We start from the raw sequence: 23,705 nt of genomic DNA on the forward strand, positions 1-23,705 counted from the left end.
AGTGTTAAATCAATTATTCCTTACTCAAGGTAAAGTCGGAGATGCTAACCTTTTACTTTTTTTAAATCCGCATGCTGTTGGGCCAAATCTTGCACTCAACAGAATTGACGTCAATAAGAATTTTCTTCTGAGGACAAATTCTAACATTGTCTCATTTATATATTTTACAATATATATATTTTGTGTAATTAAGTTCACAAGCCTAGCAAACTTAGAGCGTTTAAATAAAGGACAGACATTTTTGCTTGTCATGCAGGATTCCCCAAGAATTCCTAGCTGTAGTGCGTGCGTGTGCGTGTGTGTGTATACACACATACACACATCTCTGTATTGTATAATGTACATTCACATGCAGAAACAGCAGGTGGATCAAGTTAAAGCTTCACCACAGCAGCCTGAAACTACCAGTCACTGAATAATTGCTGTCTTTTGGTCTAAAATTAGAAAGCCTTATCCACAGTACTAATTTTTACCTACAATAAAATGCCTTTTACCGAGGAACGATAGTTTGTTTAATGCTTGAAGATTTTTTTTTCAATCTCTGCTACATGTAGCAGAAAGAAAAGAAATATTTTGTCTCAGTAATTTACAGCTTTGAGCTCCTGTTAATGTGATAACTTGCCTACCACCACACGCTAATTGCTGTATACAATTTCTGGATTTCAAAGCGCAGTACAGGGAGTGACATTTATCCCATAACAAAGAAACATATATATTTCTATAGCCAACTGAGCAAGGTTACTTCCTGTTCGTTTTTTGCTCTTATCGTTTCAAAGATTTCTCATTTGGGTCCAGATCCAGCAAAGTATTAAGCACTTGCTTAACTTTAAGCATATGAGTTGTCTCATAGAGGTCGGTGCTTGTTTGCTGAGCTATGTTGTGTACTAAGTAGTCACATTTGTAATGGCACAAAGAAGGGCCACTCTTATACGTAAGTACTGCATGTTAATTCAACCATCTAATGCAGTTGTTTTCAGGCAGCCGCAGACTATGCCTAAGATTTCCAAAAGCACCTCCATTCAAAATATTTCAGGGTCTGCAAATGAAAAAATGTTGAAAACCACTGGTCTAAAGAGAAGATTATCATTACTACTACTACTACAGAGATTAATCAGGTGCCACTCTAACAGGATGAAAGTTGACTGCACAGCCGAGAATCTAATCTGAATGGTTGTCTTAATTAGGTATGTTCTGTATTTGTAGATATCCTTTCCAGTCTTAACTCACCTGCCCTATTTGGGGACCAGGACACAGTCATGAAAGCCATACAGGAGGCTCGAAAGATGAGAGAGCAGATCCAGAGGGAGCAGCAGCAGCAGCAGCCGCCTCATGGTGTCGATGTAAAACTGCCCTCTATGAATAACATGGGTCTAAACAACTGCAGGAATGAAAAGGTATGCATAAATATTACTGAAACAGATGCATATGCACCATTTCCTGTGTATATTCTTAATCTGACCTCAAAATGTAAGAATCTGTGAATCTGTACATAACAAATTAACTGGTTAGAATAACAAGTTAACTGGTTGGAATTAAGGTTGTGAGTGGCTATTAGATTGAGTTGTGCATTGAAGATGATAGTGTTGGTTAAAATGACTGTGTTACAGAGGGTTTTAGTGTATTGGTGTAGTTGAGTATCGTGATGGTATAATGTATACAAATGTGCTTATAGTTTACAAGTAGAAAACTGGAGGATGCAGTACAAAAGGATGGACAAAGCAACAGGGAAAGCATTGCATTAAGTACAATAGCATTCAGTCAGGCATGTTAGCAATCAGGCTTCACATGATCTGCAGAAGGGTCAGGAGGGATGCCCCCATCCTATTCACTTTAGGAGGTGCACAAAAGAAGAGTTCTCCAGAATTTAGGAAATCTTCAGGAGAACAGCCCTGCTCTATGGACTTGCCAAGGTCCCAGAGATCTGCTCCAGGAACGGGTCGCTCTTATATAGCTGAACTGGCAAACCACTGAATCATGTAATTGGCTGAGCTGTAGGGCAGCCCTTTTGATGAAGAATGCTTTCTCAGTTGTCTTCCCAAGAGTGACTTATCCTGCAAAAATACATCACATAAGCTATTTCCCACCAAAAGTAATTGACACAAAATCAGTTGTATGCCACAATATTGGCTGTAAATTTCATTTAGCAACAAATGGGAAAATATTCTACAGGAAACATTGTGGCATAAATAGAAACAGTTATGACTCAATTATTAAATTACACAAAATTAACATCTTAATACATTTTAAAAGCAGCCCATGTTTTAAATTTTGGAATTTCTTTGCTGGAGAACTCTTTTTTTTTTTTAAAGAAAGGTAGATTTTAATGGTTCTAACTCATAAATGAAGTACAAAATTTACCTGGAAATTCTCAAAATATTCATACAATATTTAGAGTGTCAGTGCTGTGTGTTTGGAGAAGTTATACTATACTGTTCATATCTAAAAAAGAAATTTAATACCTTTTTAAGTATAAATCTCAACACAACAGTAACTATATATAAAGCCTCCATAATATTTTGCTTATATGATGATCTTATCTAAACACACAAGAGATCCATCAGTGAGCCAGGAGACCATAGCAGAAAGGGAATGAAACATTGTAAACAGCACTGTTGAAGACAAGATGTCTTTTAATCTACATTTTATATTTTAACTTAATAAGATCTCTACATTACCCAAAACAGTAAGGGAAAGGGTCAGTGCCTGTTAAAGGGATTTCTTTAACCTCTTTCCCCATAGGATTAGCAATGGTTTGCAAAATAAATTCAGAGCCTAATAAATATTTATTTCTATTAGGTTTGGTTTAAATGACAGCATTTTAAAACTCATTTAATACAGATTAATGCTATGAAAGAAAGTCTGTAACAGGGAAATTAAATAACTGATCCAGCAGTCCTTATTCAGGCAAAATTCTAATTAAAGTCAATTGGAATCCTAATTGAGTCCAAACTATAAGATTGGACACACAAAAAGTCACACCTGCTATGCTTTTTTTTTTTTAATGTAAATGTACTTTACAAATGACTACCATGAGTGTCATTGGATCAATATTTGAAAATATTTAAAACACAAAAAGGAAGAGTAAAGTGATTCTTAAATTTTTTTTCTACTTTGTAAAATGTGTGTGTATAAAAGGCACCTACTTGCTCTACCAAGTCTGCTCCTTGGGTGATTTTAGAACCATACCAGCTTCCTGTATTGCCTACAATAACTTTTATTTCCTCTTATGTCTCTTAGCAGAGCCAATAAAACTTTGGGAGAATCAGCTGGAATCTCTTCCTTCATGTGTATTGTCAACAACATTGTTAACTAAGTTTAAATCGCAGAATCTTTCTTGTTCATGATGCATAAGGTGAAAGAACCCAGGTTGAGCTTGCATGACTGCCCATTAGAAAAATCATCTCTATGCTTCTAAACTGATCAGAGCAGATGTGGAAATCACGGAAAGAGTATAACCCTGGAACCCACAATGCCGTTTTTACACAGAGACATTTCAGAGTTAACTGTGCTGTTTAAGGCTCTGACAACAAAATTACAGCAAGGAGATTTATCGTGAAAACTCACCATCATCCTGTTGTTTTTATTTATTATAGTATAAGCCACAGAGTGAAGCAATAAGACAAGACAAGGATTGTACTGGGATATTACTGCCACACCTCTGATATGTTGTTAGTCCCTTGGTTTTGTACCACAACTATAAAGTAGTGCAAATATTCAAATACAATGGGATACAAATTGGCCCTTTAAAATTATGGTATCTCTCCACCTCCGCCCCCCCAAAATAATGAAAAAAATTGTATTTTTAAGAGTAGTAAATCTTATGGAAGAAGTGTACATACTTTGTATAAAATGCAAAATAGATCTATACAATACATTTAAAACAAAAACCATACTTTTGTTCAAATATCATTACAGAAAGGTATGTTTTTCCACTCTGGATATTTATAAGCACTCCCTTTTCATTATTTCTGTTTGAATGATAATTTCCTTTTACTTAATATTTTATGTTAAAAACTATTCTTTATCTGTGGCACAGAGAGAAGATTTTTCATGATCCCAGCAGAGCCTTGAAATCATAGCTACCTTTTTGGATTTGCTTCTTCTAAAAGGATCAGGTCCTTATGTCCATCTTTTAGTGCCACATTTTAAAAAATAGCCTCCAGATAATTAGACGCTGCTCATGTGAATGAGTAACAAGAGTCTAACATCAGAAAGTGATGACAAGCTAATTGCCTGCACCTTAGCCTGAAAAAAAGTGATTGAGTTCTGGTCAGTTACTGGTCCTTGAGTTCAGAGAACTGGTAACAGTTTGTTGTGCAAAACTATTATGCCTACAACATTATGCACAAAACTTCAAAGCCTGGGTTGATGCCTTTTTGAAAATGTCATTTTAAGGCTCTAAATGTTTTTGTATTGGTTATAAACATATATATTTGAAAATTGCCCCATTCCCATTTTAAAACCCCCCAGAAAGCTTTAAAGTGCTCACAGGGGCTTGGTCATCAGAAAGAGCAAAATAAATTGATGACAGTGAGTTGGAATGATGCATTTTTATGATTCTCTTGAGAGTTGTGGGTCAGCTACAATTTTAAATTGACACCATTCTATGTGCATAGAGATTTATAGAGCTTAAAGCGTAAATTGGTTATTAAGCAAAGCCAAATTTCTCGACCTTACCTGATGCTGTTCAGCTGTAGGCCAACATCATGAAAGGAAGAGAGAATAGCATTAGTGCTGTTATGGGAGAAGTGGAAGGGGAGCTGACCCAGTTCAGGAAACTGCTGGGAAAGTGGAGAGATCCAGAAGAGTTCAGAAATGGCCTCACAAAGCATCTTTTGTGTGGCTGGAGTCACAGAAGGTTGGCTCTGTATGGGGGGAATAGCTCTTTTCTAGGCAAGTCATGTTCATCTTTAAAAGAAATTTGTAAATTAAGGTACTATAACAAAACATGCATTATTGGTATTAGTCCTATTTAGTTTAGTATTTAAATCCAGGATAATTGACTAAATGTTGACTAATGGTTCGATCTGACAATATTCTAAATGACCCCAAAAGATGCTGTATTGTCTATTTTGTTTATATTTAAAAGGCCAAATTCAAGTCTGGCCAGTATACAGGCAGAAGCATGAGTTATCTGCACTGGATAGAGGTATATGGGTGAAGGTCGCAGAACATACATGGTAAATATACACATCATATCTTCTACACCCTGTCACAGGAAGGTATCTTCTATATCCTTACAGAAAACCTATGACGTGACCTCATCAAGCTTTTAGAGGAACCAGAATCTTGCATAATATGTCTATGCCATATGCCCCCTCCCCACCACTTTGTAGGGTTTCAGGCATAAGCACATGTGCGGTTGGAAACCAAAATTAGGCCCAAAAATGTATGACATGATTTGCTCACTCCTTCCATGAACTTCAATAGGAGCTGCAGATGCTCAGCCCCTCTGAAAAGCAGTCCATAAATCCTTAGACAACTGTGGAGACCTATACATGTTTTTATGTTACCCTTATTTCAAATGAAAAAAAGATTAAACCCACTTCATTTATCCTAATGTAGACATAATGGCTTGTATGCAAAATATAGTCTGTACTTCTTTAAAATATGCATTATTTACCCTTGGAGTTGTTTACAGTCTATTGGTCAAAGCCATATTTAGGCACTCGGAGTTGACTTGATAAGCCATAACGGCCCCTTTGGAAGTGTTACGGTCTGCTGTAATGCAGAGTATTTAGGGACTGTTAAATATATGGATTATTGACACAATAGAGTGTAACAGCTCCTCTGGAGTTGTTACGCTCCATCATTTACATGTGGCCACTGCACATGTGCACAAAGTTTGCCTGATAGAAACACTTCAGGAAGGTTTTGTAGAAAAGCATTACCATTCACGCATAGTCATTTTTTCCCCTAAATGAGAAAAACTTACTATTATTATTAAGAAAAACCTTATTATTTTCCCTAAATACCTAGAGCCCTGCAAATCCACGGATATCTACTTTATATATCTGTGGACCATTTTTGCAGATTGCAGATGGATACAGATCCAAATTTTATATCTAAAGCCCTGCAAATCTGCAGATATCTGCAGATCAGTTTTGAGGATCGGATGCAAATACAAATTTTGTATCCGCGCAGGGTTCTATAAATACCCAAAGTACAACACCATATTATCCATTAATTGTTTGATCAATTTTGTTATTATAGCCATAATAATTGTAATGGCGGAGTGAGTTCCTACATCTTTTCTGTTCAAGCACTATGTGGTTCAAAGGCCAACACCAAGCCTTCTCTGCTACCAGTTATTCTCTGAACTCAATGACTAGTAATTGAATAGGAGAACTCAGTCAGAACAATATTTTTTTCAGACCAAGCTGCAGGCAATCAGTGTCTCATCTTTTACTAGAATTAGTTACGACTATGCCTAATTTCCAAACATGAGACATGGGAATAATAGTCTAAGGAAACAGTCATATTATAGACTTTCATGAACCATCATGAATCATAAATACTTACTTCAGCTCTGCAAGAATTCACCTATTCTGTTTTGCTTTGGGATTTTAACAAAAACTTCTTAATAAAGTTTTCTCTCCTTTTTGTTTTAATTTCTGTTAGAAGAATCTTTAATTATAAATAAAAGACCGATATTCATATTTTGGGCCACTGAAGAAGAGGCAACGGAGGTTATGTGCACAAACAATTACAGATCTCTCTGCTCCCTCTTGTTAAATCTTAACTATTTTAGTACTTCCCAGATATATACTTTACAGCCAAGCTAACAAATCAATAGTAGTATCTAGCACACATGATCAGTTTTTGGTATTTACGAAATTGTTTTTATTGTGGTAGTGCTTAGAGGGCCCCATGACGGATCAGAGTCCCATTGTGCCACATGCTGTACAGGCAGATGCTCCATGCAGCTTGTTGTCTAAGTAGGCTGATAAAAGGTTAAACAAAATTCCCTCTTTGGAACTTCTCTGGAAGAGAGAGAAGCCACATACTCAATCCATTGTAAAGACTTAAGGAATTTACTGTAGCCATAGGGACAGCTGTCCTTGAAGGATGGTGGGATATTGTATCCTTTGGTAATCCTGGTGCTTAGTAAGTAAGGAGCTTTTTTCACAGAGGCCCAGCAAGTGGCAGGAGTCCTACTCCTCTATATGGGATTTTTGGGCCCTAGAACGCACCACACACCCATTGTTTATCATGCTGTATTTTTATCTCAGTTAAATGATTATGGCTGAGGTAGATACCTTTGAATGGAGAGGAAGTTAAAAATGAAAATCCCAGCAGTCATCTTCACTATATTGCCACAATGGGCCTTGAAATATTTTGTGGATTTGGCCATTTATGTTTATGACTCCAAATAATAACTGTAAACCAGGATTTTTAAAAGTGAGTGCATAATGTCCAGCTTCTAAGTCCATATTCAGGCACCTGAATATAAGTGGCCTGGGCACCCAGTATCTCCAACTGAGGCTATTCTGTGCTCAGCACTTTTGAAATTCACTCCCCTTTTTTAGGTGTATGAATATGAGTTTAGGAGCCTAACTTGAGACACCCAATGTTAGAAATCTTGGCCCTACTGTAAGTTGTTATAAAATAATATTTGCAACTGCAATATTTCCATTTGCAATTTTAAGTGTCAGTGTTTTATCCTGTCTACTTGAAAAAATGTGCATAAATTCACAATATATTTCCTTAGTAATGCAGAAAGCAAAATAGTGACCCAAGGTAAAAATTTTCAGAAGCGCTCGAATGACTAGACGCTTAAGTCCCATTGAAAATGCTTTTGAACATTTTATCCCTGAGCACTAAAGTAGTATGTGTCCAAGAGGCAGTAATATATTTTTCTGTAAAATACAGTAGATTTGCATCCTTCCCTAATACATTTAAGAAATATCTGACTATCAACTGATGTAATACTGCCCCCTTTTATTTGAACTGAAAAACATGCTGGACTTCATATACTTAGCATTGCAGCTTGAGGAATTTTATTTTATTTATACAATTGATTGAGATATTCATTGTTGCATGACAGGATCAGATTAATCATGAGATCAGTATTACTCTACAACAATAAGTGAAAGGAGTGTTGTGATCAAATTGTTCAGCAGGGTGGGTGCATGTTTTAGATTTAGCTTCCCAGGCAGCATATTATACCACGCAGGTGTCTTGTCATTCTTCTGAGGTGCACTGGGTATTGGTGAACTGGGATGGTTGCTGTTATATGCATTTGATTATCATGTTCACTTGCAGTGGTTTTTTAAATCAGGCTATTCCTAGGATAACAATAGGCCACAGTGTTGTTTTTGTTGTTGTTTTTTTTAAGGCCTATTCAGGAATTAGATTTGTCTTTGAATAGCTAAATGATTACAATGTTACTCACACACGCAGAAGTGCTGTGGTGAATTTATCTGATGCAATTAGAACTTTTTCATGCAGAAATTAGAAATGGAGCATCTTGCAGAAAGGTGATCTCAGAGTCGGTAACAGTCTCTTTTAAAGAGACACATTTCCATCACGGAAAACAAGTCTGACTTTCAGCAAAAATGTGCTTGAATCTACACCAATGTATCGAATGTTATAGGAATTTACATTATAAGAAACACAGTCAGGATATGCATCTGTGTTTAGGGAAAGATTTTACTTCACCTCTGTGTGTGTGTATCCAGTGTGGGAGGTAGTGCAAGGTGTGGACACATCCACAAGGACATTCAGAGTTCTGGCACTCAAGGTTTGTAAGGGTTGTGTAAGGCCATTCCTGCTGCTGGCATTAACCTCTCCAAAGGAGGAGGAGTGTTGTGGGAGCACAGCTTCATCCTCTTTGCTTTGGCCAGCAGCTCCACAGTAGATGGGTGCAGAGGGCGGTAGGTACTGAACTCTTATCAAGGGTGGCTCCAAAAAAGCATATCAAAATCAGGAAAGGCAATGCTAAAGCTGCATGTGAAACCTTAAGTTTGCCCCTAAGTGCATGTCATTGTGACACAGTCTTTCATTGTTCGTATGCTCAAATAATACAATATATACCTAACATACATTTCCGCCCCTAAACCTCAGATACACTTGCATAGCTTCATGTATGCTATTTTGAATATGCCATACAGGGTGCATGAAAATCATTTATACGAAACACAGTAAAATAGACTTACACCGTTTGAGTATTACAACATGAAAAAATAGTGAAAAATTACATGACACATATATAGATCACCAAAATTTGCAGCTGTTAACTTTGTATTTAAGTACCACGTACTCTGAATTGCACCTATGGAAGTATTTGTTGTGCATCCCTTAGCATCTAAGTTAGTCTTGTGGTTAATTGCCTCATTCCCTGAATTGGTCTTTAGAAAGTTGGTGGTGTGCATTTGTGCTCTGATCAGTTAGATTTGTAGTTCACTGCCTAATCCCCAAAATTACACCTAAGGAAGATTGGTTTAAAAGAAAATATATAGTACTTGGCTGTTGGCTAAATTATTAAATATATTCCTTAGAGGGAAGAGAATGTAACTTATGGAAAGTCTAGGTCAGCAAAGATATGTCAAACCATTATAACAATGAAAATAGTATGTATGTAAGACAAGAATGCACAGTGCACAGAGCCTGCATGATATAATACTGTATTATGTAAGAAACAGTATACGAACCTGTACAGTATTAATCTTGGGTAAAATTGTCAAGTTTTTAGCAGCCACCAGTTTGCACAAATCTACATTCAAATATAAATTATTATATTCAGAAATGAAGCAAACTTGCTTTTTTGCCTTTAATTGCTAGGTTTTGCATTTGAATATAGTACTTGAAATTGTTTGCCATTATGGTATGTTGGGATAGTGGCAGAACATAACCAAGAAGTTCTTTTTATTTCTGATGCCAGGCCTACTTGAAGGGCTGCCAGGTTTAAGACCTCACTAATAATAGTTTAAAAGTTGTTTGGGTTTTTTTGCCCCTTTCTGATATCTGCTTTCCAGCACAAGTACAATGCAGAATACACAGGTCTTCCACTCACATGGGGTATTTCCTTTGGAAGGCATAAAAAGCATTCTTCTGTGTATACCATGGCTCTTAAATGTGGGAGCAGAAACAAATCCAAAAGGGGCAGAGTTTGATCAAAGTGAATATTGAAAAATCTGCATATTTAGTTAAATCAGCATGGGCAGTTTTTCCCAAAGGAAGCTGTGGAACATTGTTCAGCCATTGTGGCTAGTGCCATTGCCTCGATCATAATAATATAATTATCATATATTCTCACGTGCAGCCTGTTTACAAAGCTGTTCAAGAGAGTTTCCAGACATATATCCAAACCTACTCCAGGTTTTGTTTTGCTTATCCATATTTTATAAGGTAAAACTTTTCCCTCTCTCACTAGCTCATCTAAGAGCTTTAGAATACATACACAAATTCTTTCACATTTATGTCCAACCACAGACATCCACTGGCAAGCAATTCATACTACCATTCATCTCCATGCCCTCCCCATACATTCCTTTAGGTAAACACACTGGGCCAAATTCATTCCTAGAGTAATTCCATTGACTGGAATGGTTTAAATACAACAGGGATGAGTTTGGATTACCTCATCTGATACCTAACTACTTCCTAAATTCAAGATTCCTCTAAATTCTCAAGGTGTATTTATAGTCAGATTAATTGAAAGCACATTCTCCATTGTTGTAGTTTGCTTACAGCACTGCCTATTTCTGGGCATAGCCCCAGGTCTATGCTAGCTTGGACATTTTGGTTCAAATAAAGAAATAAATATTTCAGCATGTTAAATTGTTACTGAATCTTCCTGCATGTTGTGAAAAGAATTAGGTGACCAGTTACTCAATATGAACAACATGACTAGTCAAAGAAAGAGTGGAAGTGAATAACTCATGAATAACCCATAGGATGGAATGTTTCCTTTGAGTGTTTGAACAATAATAAGTTACCAATACATGTGTAATAATCAAAGTCTGCTTACTGGTAGTTTGCAAACATATAAAGGGGCAAGTTTGTTGGGAAAATAGTTAGTCTATCTCTAGTCATATGACATTAACTCCATAAACAAGCCCATCACAATGGAAATGTGTATCAGGAAGATAAATAATCTTCAACATCAGATTATTTATGTTAAAATCATTTTCAAACAACATCAGATTATTTATGTTAAAATCATTTTCAAACATCATCTGTTTCTGTAGCACTATTTAAAACCCAAAGAATGTCTAACCTGAAATTGCCCAGCCTACATCCTGAAAATCTGCAGACAACCCAAATTTTATTGTTAGGCCCTTAACGTGTTGCAAATGCTTCTAGAAGAAAGACTGGCAAAACATTTCAAATTCCTGATCTTCAGTTGCTGATCTTCATTGACTGAGGGGGGGAGCATTGAGATGGCGATTTGGAAAGCTCTCCTCTTCTTTCCCCCTCCTCCAATCCCAAAGTGATTTAATAAACAGCGGTGAAGGAGGGTGGGCACTTGTGTCTAAGATTAACCCTATATTGACCATGAGGCTGTGCATTTTTTTTTTCACTGTCACTTCCCAGAGGACTTCTTGAGCTGGGAACCCTATCACTCATTTGCATCATCACAACCATCTCCCTGAGGCAGCCACTATTACCCACATCCTACTTTTCTTTTTTTTATAAATTGTTGTTTAGTGCAGCATACATTTACATGCTTATTCCCTTTTATTTCTAAAGTGCAGGAACACTGTTTGCTGTATTTCAGATGCCAGTGCGGATAGATGCCATCACTGGAAGGATATGCATTAGAACTGTAGACACAGTGAGTCACCGACACATCATATACTGTATAAATTTCTGTTCTGTCAAGAGTTTAGCAGGTTGCCAAAATATATTCAGTTGCCAGCTCCTTGCCAGAATTCTGTTCCTAGCCTGATGCCAATCAGTCTTTTTGGATGTTCATGTATAAGATTAGGTTGGCTTGATACATTCCTCCTCCCAAGGGATTCTCCTTTATCAAGGGATTACCTGCATGTCATTCTTTGCATACATCCCACGTTTTATTCTTTGATAGAAGCAACCAGATCACACTACATCATTGCTGCTAAACACCTTATTAATGAAGTACCTGTGAACTCTTCCCATCCTCTCAAAAAACCCAAAGCTACAAATACAGGCAATATATTGTCCTGAACAGTTTTATTTCCTTTTCTGTTTTTTATTTTACTTTCTAGGGAAATGGAGGCCAGTTACATTTAATACAATTTTCATTTCTGAAAGAAACTGCTCAGACAAATACTTCCTTAAAAAACAAAAGCTCTTATTTTATTCATAGTGGTTTATCTACAATAGATAGAGTGGGGGACGCAAGCCACTTCCCAACACAAAAATGTCATACTATGCCTCATAGTATTTTTATTGCAAGAGCTTATCAATATATACGAAATGTTGTGTACATAAAAAAGATGATTTGCAGGATGAGGAATTTAAAATAACAAGGTGCATTAGTTTCAAAGGGAAAAGGAGTTTGAGGCAAATGGGTCATTTCCTCCGTTTATCAAGCCATTTCCCTTTGTCTCTTTCCACATCGCCTTTCTACAGCTACCTGGAAGTGTCTGGTTGGGATCTGCAGAATCTAGTTTAAAAAAAGAAAATACCCCAGTATTCCTATTCAGGACAGCACTTAAGCATGTGCCTTTCCTTAATAGGGAAACCTGCATAGGGGACGGGCCTGAGCACATGTTTATGTGCTTTCCTAAATCAGGGCCTGTGTTACTACCTCATTCTCCTACTACTATGAGAATGCCACCCTCGTAGCATTAGGAACTACCTTGGCATCTGACTCGCACAACTTGTAGTTTTGATAGATGTACAATGGTTTAGGTCTATCAAAGGCTATTAGATACATCAGTGGTTATTAGCCAAGATGATCAGGGATGCAATCCCATGCTTTGGGTGCCCCTACACCTCCAACTGCCAGAAGCTGGAACAGAACGACAGGGGATGGATCACTCGAAATTGTCCTGTTCTGTTCACTGCCTCTAAATCATCTGGCACTGGCCACTGTCAGAATACAGGATACCGGGCTAGATGGACCATTGGTCTGACCTAGTATGGCCATTCTTATATAACATTAAAATGGAACGCTTTACCTTACTGTAATATTGACCTCATTGTGCCAAGCTGGAATGTTTTTCTGTTCCTAGAATGCATTGAGCTGACACTGTATTGCAATCTAGGAATATACTGTGCTTTTGCCATCACTGTCTCTCTCCTCTGCTGCTCACCCCTGCTGTGTTTTTGCTGGGACTTTTCTAAATGTTGTTGTCTCAGCAACAACATAAATCTCATCACATTGCTGTTGTGTGTGAGATCTCCATTAATTAATAACATAGCTCTCAATTTCCAAGGTAGAATTTGCATTAAAAATGTACATGATGCAAAGAGATTTTTTAAAAATGTTTTTGCTCTACTGTACGTGTGCTCCATATATCGTGGCATTCTCACCGGCTTTAAATCTGCCTCAGTCTGAGGACACAATTAAGCTGTTTTCCTAAATAAGAAGCACAATTTATATCTTGTTGTTTTTGTTTGTGTGGGGTGGCAGATGGGGGGGTGAAGGAGGAAATGAAAAGGAAGTGAAAACTGCATTACAAGTAAATCAGGCTCATTATTACTGTTTAACATTGATCTTGTGGTAGTAACTAAAGGCCCCAATTAGGATCAGGGCCTTGTTGTGCTGGGCTCTGAGCAGTGCAAAGGTAGATGTGGTTCCTCCCCTTGCAATCACATTTAAGACAAGACACAAAGAAATAAGCATAACAAACAATAGGAATGGAGGAGAGTAACAATACCAAGATCACCTGGTTAGACAGGCTAGCAATGTGCACAACTTGATGGTTCTTGAATTATTTGGGGGATGAGGCTATTCCAGAGCTCAAAATGGAGGTGAAGTTGTAGCATGTTTGGAGTCCTGGGGCTAAGTTACCTTGCTGCTTGTAATTACTTCCTATAGCCTGTGTGGTTAGGAGATGGGAAGGAGCTGCCTGGGGCCTTGTATGTGGGGGAGAATTGCAAATCCTGGTCTGAGGTAACCAGTATGGAAACACTGGTGGGCCCATTCTTTCAGCTCCCACCAGCAAAAGTCCTCTCACCAGGCCTACCTCATAGCACATATGCCTGGGGCGACAAATCTGAAGGGGCGGCACTCCGTCTGGTCTTGGGGCAGCACTCCGACCCCCCACCCCTTCTTCGGCGGCACTTCGGCGGCAGCTTTTTCTGTTTTCTTCAGCAGCAGTTAGGCGGCAGCTTTTTCTGTTTTCTTCAGCGGCAGTTAGGCGGCAGCTTTTTCATTTTTTCTTCTTCGGTGGCGCTGCTGCTGCTTTTTTTTTTTTCCTTTGCCTCGCCGCTTGGGGCGGCAAAAAAGGTAGAGCCAGCCCTGGCTGAGAAGTAAGAATTAGCTAAAGGAGATGGATTTAGAGATCAGCACAATTCACGAAGATTAAAAAGAAGAAAAAACCCTCTTTGTCTGAATTAATTATTTTCAGGCTGCTTTTTATAGACTAGTTTTTCAGAAGTCATCTGTGAAGGTAGGCATAAAGAATTTTTAAAGGTAACTAAATGGGATGGAGGCAAGGTTTAAAATCATCTACGGGGCTGTTGCAGGGGATATTAAATATTGATTTATCTTGGGGTAAGAATCATACTAAGGGCTTGTAGTAAGATCAGTTCATCTGGAATACAAACTGTATAGCTGTATTTAGTACAATGGCAACATGACTGGAAGTGCAGGGGTGAGCATTTAATCTAAATCAGTTGGCTCTCCAAAGGTTCAAATGACAAAAACTAGCATTTCAAACTGAACTTTTCCTAAATGTTTCATGCTGTTTACATTAAACATTGTCTCATTCAGTCAGTTCATGCTGTATCATAACCCACACCTCTGTGTCATGTTGCAAATAACAAAAATCCACATTTCAAGACTGTTCCAAATTTTAAGTTTTAATACCCCAAACCCTCCTGCAAACCTGATGCAAATCATTCAAGTAATCTGGCATGTAACACTGTAAGCAATTTTCTGCTACTTGCCACTGCCTTTGGCCAAGCTTTTAGTCATAAATTTGGCACAGATTGGACTTAACCAATGAAAACTGATTATGTTCCCATTTCAGACATAAATAGTTGCCAGCTAGTGGTATTGGCTAATAGATTTTTCAGTCTGTATAAATGTGCATATGACCATAGCAGGAGATCCCTTTGTCCAAGAGTGACATCAAAACAGTACTTTTCAGATAATTTTAATGTTATATTTGCTTTTGTTTGTGTTGTTTTCTTTAAACATATTCATTTGATGGTTGCAGAGGCTTGAATGTTCCATGACTGAAAAAAACAGTAAATATATTTATATGAGAGGCAGTGTGGTGTAGTTGATGGAGTACTGGACAAGGACTCAGGAGACCTAGGTTGAATTCTCAGCTCTGCCACTGGGCTGCAGAATGACCTGAGGCTAGTACCTTCTTGAGTCTGTGCCTCAGTTATCCATTTGTAAAATGGGGTTAATGATACTGACCTACTTTGTAAAGCACTTTGAGGACTACTGATGAAGAACTAGGTATTATCATTATACTCAAAAGCAAAAAAGAAATATCCCTTATTACAGGGGTTCTCAAACTGGGGGTCGGGATCCCTCGGGGTTGTGAGGTTATTGGGGAGTCGCGAGCTGTCAACCTCCACTGCAACCCCGCTTTGTCTTTAGCATTTGTAATGGTGTTAAATATATAAAAAAGTGTTTTTAATTTATAAGGGGGGTCGCACTCAAAGGCTTGCGATTTGAAAGGGGACACCAGTAAAAAAGTTTGAGAACCACTGCCTTATTACAACCACAGGACAGTCATTCCCTCTGCTACGAAACATGGGAAGAATGGAACTAGCACAAATTCCAGCTAAATATGGCTGGTAAGCGTAGAAGGGAGTAGAGAAGGCATCATCCCCTGAGACAACAGAGTCCCTTCTCCATGCATATTCTGACCCCAACCCCCGACAGAGTAGCAAATGTCTTCCCCAAGGATGAGGCATTTTATCTCCGTGCAGTGAATCACATAGAATTTCCATGTATATTTTTTGCCTGTGTGTGTGTGTCATCATTTTGAAATCAAAAGTACAGATATGTGCATAGGATGTAATACAGCCCTGTGCTGAAGGCCAGCACTCAAATCGCACCTAAGCCCTCATTATTGGTCTTAAGTGGGACTTAAGGTGGATAGCCCTTGTACTGGTCCCCTGTCATGAGGGTGAATGTTGTCTCTACAGAGCATAATTTCATACAGCATTTCATAATGTAAATATTTCTTTTTAAAATAATTATGTAATGAACAACTGAATTCAGATTAAGGATTTAGTTGCTGTTCAATTTATTTAGGGGCCAGATCCAAAGCCCATTGAAGTCAATAGAAAGACTCCCATTGCTGTAGTTAGTTTTGGATCAGGCTGTGCATGTCTTTAAGTTTGTGTGAGTCTTTTCTCCTTTCAGACTGTTTAGGTATAAGTCGTGTTAGTGTTTTAAGCGGAGAGCAGTACTTTTTATATTATACAACCCTTGCATGTTGTGATGAAATTGGACTTCAGAATATAGGTGTGTAGACAAACGTGTAAGGGGACGCAGGACCTATGAGAGTATGATCCAGAAAAATGGAAACTAAGTCAGATGTTTGAAAGGAAAGCATCTTCTTTGTCCTTTTTTGGGGAATGATTGTTTGCCTATTTTTTTGGCTTGATAAATTTATACTAATCATTAATGTGCTTTTAGCAATTTTCTCCTCAGGTAGAGATTTTAGAAATGTGATTTACAAGCAACTTAGGCCCTGTCTCCTCCAAATTACTCATTACTCATGCTTACCTTTACATACTGTCAGTAATTCCACTGACTTCAATGAAGGCACTCATGTCTTTAGTCTTGTGCTGTTCTATCCTGGAAGAAAACTAATTCCTATATATACAGGAAGGGCTCCAAACTATTTGGCTTAAAGTTGTTAGAGACCCTCACCTGACTTCATCTTGAAGGGCATGATGAATAACAAAAAGTAGAAAAAATACCTTTATTAATCACAGATAAACAGAATTACCTCTTTTTAACATAATCTTTTTGTTCTAAGGTACACTATGAGATTGATCTTGCAATGTGTTGAGCGTTGTGGCCCTGATTCGGCAAAGCACTTCAGCACATGCTTAATGTTAAGCATGTAAGTAGTCCCACAGAGTTCAGTAAGACTACTCTTGTGCTTAAGTGCTTTGTTGGATCAGGGCCAGAGTGTTCAGCACCTTGCAGGATCATAGCCTATAAGAGGCAGTAGGTGTCTGCAACCTGAGTGTTCTTTTCTTGTTGAATTAAAATTAAAGAAGGGAGCTAGTTGAAGGGTACGTCTATCGCACAGGCATTATGTATATCATACTTGATGTGCTAACCTTGCACACAGTAATCTTGCCTTCCTGACACAAACAGTAAGCAGCACACTTTCTTGAGGTTGAAATAATCAGAGGCAAACACGGCAGTTATGGGGATACAAGAGGTAAGACACGGCATAATGATGTTACTATCATTGTTCCATTGTCATCCATACTGATTCTTTAGTGATGTGTGTTTTTTCTCTGAGCATAACAAACGATGCCTGAGAATAAACAGAGTAAAATGCTGCAGCAAACACAAAATAAATACTTGAAAAATTAGATAATAAAAATTACAAACCCATAAAAAATTACCAAATATGAATAGAAACAAACCCTCCACCTACTTGGTCAATGTGCAAACTGTACATAGCAGACAATTTACAATGAAATATGTCTGTATTTTAAAAGTTCGGGTTCAGTTCTGTCTGAGATAACATTAAATAGACCTGAGTTCCTTTTTGCAACCATGCTACATCATTGTTTACTTTAATGCAAATATACTCAGAGTCTTTTAATTTAGCAATACTTTTATTCCCTTTTTTTGATAATAAACATGCAGAATTTTACTCTAACACTTGCAATGATATATATTTTAAAGTTCAAGTTCAATTCTGTTTGAGCTTTTTGCTATGGCTTAGACTATTTTTTTATTTTCAAAATCAATTTGCCTAGTCCTGTTTTTCAACCATTATAATTATTGTCTAAGTAAGAATTCCCAATGTAGGAAAAGTGTATTTATCATACATTGTCCAGTGGTTACTGCATCCTGGAGGCCGTTTTTATTATAGCTTTCCGTCTGATGTTGTATCACATAATGAAAGACCCTATCATAACACAGACACTCACAATAGTAGAATTAAAGTAACTGTAAGAAAATCAAGTCTGAATGTCTGAATGCAAGTATAAAATGTTAAATTTTACATATATTTTGTAAATGTACAGTTTATAAGATTACATCATACTGTACTTAAGATGTGTGGCTACTGGCATGTATGTACAATCTAAATTTATGTAAATCTGTCCATTTCCAAACTCCTGTGGAAGGCAGCTAATTTTGCTTTGTGCAGTTGCGGTCTGCAGTATGCCACAGCAAAACTGAAATTGATGACTCCTTTTTTCTCTCCCAGCAAAATTGTTTTTCTTAGCAGAAACTAGAATAGTTTTACTCTTTGTTATTTTAATGTGGCTACTTGCTAAAGATGCGTTATCTTGTAGTCCTCTTTAAATATTCAGCCTGGAATACTCACCCAGTGCTTTGCTTGAGAGAAAAGTCGAGTCCAGTTGTTTGAGCATAGTAATGGAAATCAAAGTCTCTTGAGTTCTGCCGAACTCTGACTCTAAGAATGACCAAATTTTCAGTGAAATTCAGTCATCGACATATGTGCAAAGTAATAGTATTATTGCCCAATTCAGCAAAGCTTATTCTGTGAACTCTATGGAGTGGTGCCAGCCTCTTTCCAGTGAGGGAGCTGCACCCCCCTCATCACAAGGCCCTGACCCCCTCCGTGGCCCCACCCCATGGCCAAGTCAGAGCTGGAAGCTGGAACCAGGCAGCGCAAGGCACTGGCTGCTCACAGCTGGTAAGAGCTGCCTGGGTGCAGGGACCTGGCTCCGGGGCCGGCAGATCCCTGGGGGAGCAGCAACTGCAAAAGGTGGGGCCCAGGAGCCTGTGCCACAGCGGGTCAGTCCGAGCGGGTGGTGTGCCCTGGCAGGTGGGTACATGGGCCAGGGGCTGCTCTCGGGCTCCCCAGTCCCTGCCTGGGCTTACTTCTCCACTGCTGCTGGAGCTGGGAACCCAGCCAGTAGCTGCCACTCTCTCCACTCTGCCTTCAGAGCTGGGTAGCTGGAGAGCAGCAGCTGCTACGAGGGTGGTGGTGTAAGGCAGTTTTGGGGTGGCTATAGCTCCCGCAACCCCCCTTGTGCCACGCCGGGAACTCTAGTTCACTAGAGGAAAATGGGTTTTCTGCTGCTGTGAGTTAACTGAGTTACTCCAGTAACTGAAGTGGTAAAGGTTTGTGCGGCCATGCTGAAGGTCCTAGGTTTGTACTCTGCTGGTGGGCCATGTAGGACTTGGTACATGGCTATGTTGGACATCTGGCAGCTGAGTTGCCCTCACACATGGATTCATGCCCATTAGTATAGGAAATAAAGTAAAAAAGAAGTAGAACAATCCAATTATTTCCTGAAGAATGTGTGCTCAGTATCATATTTTGTTTAAAATAATATGATAGCACATGTATGTGTAGGACTAAAAGAAAATGTGTTTTCTAAATTGATGCATTCATATTCTTTACTCTTACAAGTTATATAGGGCTGGCCTACATAATTTATCATTGGTCCATTAAATCCAGTATTGTGCCTCTAGCAGTGGCCAATATTTGAGACTACAGAAGCAAATTAGCCTCCCTCCCATAATGCACCGGGCCAATGATCCACTGATGTTGGGTTGTGAGTGGGGAGCAGCAAGGAGAAGGAGGGAATGTCTACTTGACCCCTGCAAGTGAATAACTTGCACCCTGGAATGGAAGATTCAATAATCTGCATTTTACCATATGTTATTACAAATGTTATTAATGGCCATAAAATTATTCAGCCCCTTTAAAAACCAGTGACAGGTCAGGCTTTGGGCTCCTTCTGACCTCCAGTGAATTCTACTGTTTTATTATATGGTGTGTTAAGTGGTAATTCTTTTTGTTTTATATTTACCAGCTGTTAATTTAATTGATTATTCCTTTGTTCTCTGGGACTAATCAGTTTTCATTAATCTAGGCAGAATTCAACAGTTCATTGTTTTTAATAAAAATCCTGTCACGTTTCAGTAAAACTGTATAATTTTACAGTACAATGCTGTGTGAATGTGTTGCTGAAACAAAGAGTTAATCAGAAAGTGTTCGGATACTGCCATGCATCATGCCTTTGTGCATGAATAAAAAGTTGGAAACCGCATAAAAGCAGTAGTTGGGTTACCACACAACTGGATATGCTTAAGTCTGAACGCTTCATAACTCTAACTACTGGGGAGTTGCAAACTTATAAATAACCTTGCAATTGGTTAAAACCTTATTAAAACCATATGAACAAAGATATAAAACATTTGGTTAAGGGGGTTCAGTAAGTGCAGTAATCCTGTTGAAAGTAATCTAACTGAGGTAGATCCATATTTTAGGAGTGTCTGCGCAAGTGCTGCAATAGTTAAGGATCTGTCTGTCAGTATTTAATAGGTAGGAGGGGAAGGATTAACTCATAAAATCCTGTCTAGATGGAAATATTTGGCTATCTGAGTTTTTTTAAAGAATTAACTATATTCTGTGTTATTTTTAAAGGCGACCTGAAAAGCAATAAAATCCAGTAATGCAAAAATATGTGTTGAGTGCCACTAATAACTACGGTATACAGGGACTTCACCTTAACACTCCTTTCATATTTCTTCACTCAGATCTCATGACATCCACCCCAACAATGATGGAGGCTTCCTAGTATTCTCATCCACAGGGCACTTGAAAATCATGAGTCAGACCCTCTAAAATCATGCAATTTGCTTAAAAATCAATTAAAAAAAATAGGACAGTGAGTTGTTGATATTTGTCTTCTGGTTTTTGAACCTATAATGTTCATGTTTCTAAGTTTTTTTCCACAGCCACAAAGGCTAGAATCTTAGCTTTCATTATATTAAAAAAAAGTGATATGTGCATATGTTCACCTGACTCCAGGAGCTGGGGCTTTAAGAGACCCAAATATCGTGAGACTTGCAATAAAATCATGATGGTTAATAACCCTAGAATCCTACTCCCCTGTGATGCCTCAGTATGTGTCATGTTGTCACATTCAGAATAGTGGAAGCCAGCTGAAGCATGCAGCCGGTTAAGCAGGATTAGTCCTTCTTTCAAATGCATTGCTTGTTTTTTCAACAGTATTTTAACACAAAACAATATATTTTAAAAATGGGACTTAATGTTCTCCCTTCCCTCTGAGTAGGGTACATGCTTCCAGTGCAGTTCAGCATGGTACATCAGGGGCACTATGGGAACATCTACATGGAGATAAAAACCTTGCAGCCCAGCCATGGCTGGCCTAGGTCAGCTGACTTAGGCTTGGTGGGTTTGGGCTGCGGGGCTAAAAATTGCTGTATAGATGCTTGGGCTCTGCGAGCCTGAGTCAGCTGACCCGGGCCACCTGTGGGTTGTTTATCTCCATGTAGATATATCCTATATTGCAATAGGCACCTGTAGGCTGAGGCAGGGATTCTTTTCTATTCTATATAAGTTCTTATACCACCTTCATTATCATAGTATCTGAGTGCCTTATGGACATCCTGGAAATCTTGAAGGAGAAAACTAAAGGTTTCAAGAGAGGATATACTATATTGCCCTTTTAGTCTGACCACTGGGAGCATTACCTTCATATTGTTAAAGTTACTGGGATTTGGTATTTTATCTTGTCAGATCAACATAAAGTCACAGACATTTGGAGTTCATTCATCCAACCTGTACAAAAAGTATACTGAAACTTTTAGCAAAATGGACCAGTTATTAAAATTATTTCTCAGCTTTTCTCTCACGCATGTGCAGACACATACACACACTCTAAATCTTTAAATGCCTCTTGCCACAGAGTGATATGATACCTTGTAATTTTAGACATGCAAAATATTCATGAGAAAATATCAAACTTGGGACAAACATTGCCAAAAGTTTGTAAACCTGGGACAGATTTATGGTTCCTATTGAGAAACCGTGAGAAATTCTATGATTTTTCAGTGTTTCCACCTATAACTTGGCCAAAATTGATGGGTTTGGTTAAGTCCTGCTTGGAGTTTGTTCACAACTGGAAATCAAAGCAAAACCACATGAATTAAAACAGGAAAAAGGTTCATATGGATCCCTGTGAACTAATGCCACCAAGTTTTCTCGGAGTTCTACATCTACTGTACTACGTCTTTCAGGGGTTTTTATATTTCTGACTACAAATTGATAGGATAGGATAGTTCCCACCCCCCAAAAATACAAAATTTAGAGATAAGGCTGAAAGTCAATTTGTAATGATTCCTGCTGTGCCAAGATATTGCAAAAGATTCTAAGCAGAGGGTGATTTCACTTTCCAGTCCTAGCTATAAAAAAGTAGGAGGAACTTGGCGGGAGGGAGGGGAAGTTTGGGGGAATTTGTACCTTGACCTTTGCAGGATGAAAGGAGGATGGACTTGTGAGTTCTCCCAGAACAATGTTTCCTGATTCATAGACACAATGGAGTGGTGGGTTGGAAGGACAAAGTGTCAGTCTGAGCTCTGAATTGCTTTGTTGTTGTTGGTATAAGTCACATTCTTAGGAAATTATAAGATTTTGCTGAGCTGTCTGGGGGATTTATTCTCACAATTCCTATTAGCATTAATAGGGATAGTGTGAATGAATCCCTATAAGTTTTGCTGAAAATTTCCCCTTTGATGTTTTGAACTCAGGTGTTTTTTTGCTGTTTTTTACATTCCACGGTATGTAAACAGAGTAGACCACAAATAACAAATAAGCCACTAAAGAATTAGTTGAGACATTCAGTGTGGAATATCCTAATTGTAATGTATTTTGTATGTAAAGACGTGATAATTATTTATAGCGAACTAAAATTGCAACTAAAATACTGTCCTCAGATATATAATAGCCCCTCAGGCATAAGTTCTGTGGCTTCTGTGAATGACCCATATTAATTCAGACTCTAGAAATTGGCTCTTTAAATAAATGTTGGCAACTGCTGCCAAGTTAAACTATTGAAACAAAGAGTATTACATCATTGTCCAGCCATGTCTACTTAAATAAAATGTATTTGTTTGGAAAAAAAAATAGAACAAACCCCTTTCACACAAGCATCAGCTGGTATGCCATTTTCCAGTTTCGTCTGAACACACATTTCAGATGTGGAAAAAGCTAGCATGTTGAACTAATTTGAGGCATGGGTATAGTCTGATCAGTCTTGGTAATCCAGAAGGGAGGGGTATCTAGTGTATTATTACATTTCGTATATTGTTTTTCAAGAGATGGATGCAATCAGTCATCTCGCATCTGGTTTGAAAAAAACTTGTCTTGCTGGCAAGTAAACTGTTATTTAAGTACACAATCTACTGCACTACTGAAACAGTTTTGCCAAACTTGTCCAAGTATTCTCACAAGCTTAAAGATGGTATAAATATCATTTATAGCAAGTCGTTTACTTCAGACTATATGGAATGCCTTCCTGTTCCCCTGATCTAAGTGTCCCAGTTTACATTATGGCCTTTATTGCTTCTGTTTGATGGAATGATCAGTAAAAATTTAATGACA

At 38.2% G+C, this 23,705-nt stretch overlaps 1 protein-coding gene across 6 annotated transcripts in view; it reads left to right on the forward strand.

Annotated features, from left to right (window-relative positions):
• The window catches only part of SOX6 (SRY-box transcription factor 6), a 457,096-nt gene that overhangs the window by 385,069 nt on the left and 48,322 nt on the right, over positions 1-23,705 (forward strand). For 4 of the 6 annotated variants that reach the window (XM_024202164.3, XM_024202166.3, XM_024202170.3 and 1 more), the window contains 2 exons: positions 1,204-1,394; positions 11,723-11,779. In XM_024202164.3, the coding sequence (XP_024057932.1) occupies positions 1,204-1,394; positions 11,723-11,779 (248 nt within the window). The remainder of the gene's footprint in view (positions 1-1,203; positions 1,395-11,722; positions 11,780-23,705) is intronic. The other 2 variants (XM_024202167.3, XM_024202169.3) reach the window with 1 other exon arrangement.

The sequence above is a fragment of the Terrapene carolina genome, unplaced genomic scaffold, assembly GCF_002925995.2.
Source record: "Terrapene carolina triunguis isolate 2854851 unplaced genomic scaffold, T_m_triunguis-2.0 Scaffold96, whole genome shotgun sequence".
Taxonomy (NCBI): Eukaryota; Metazoa; Chordata; order Testudines; family Emydidae; genus Terrapene; species Terrapene triunguis.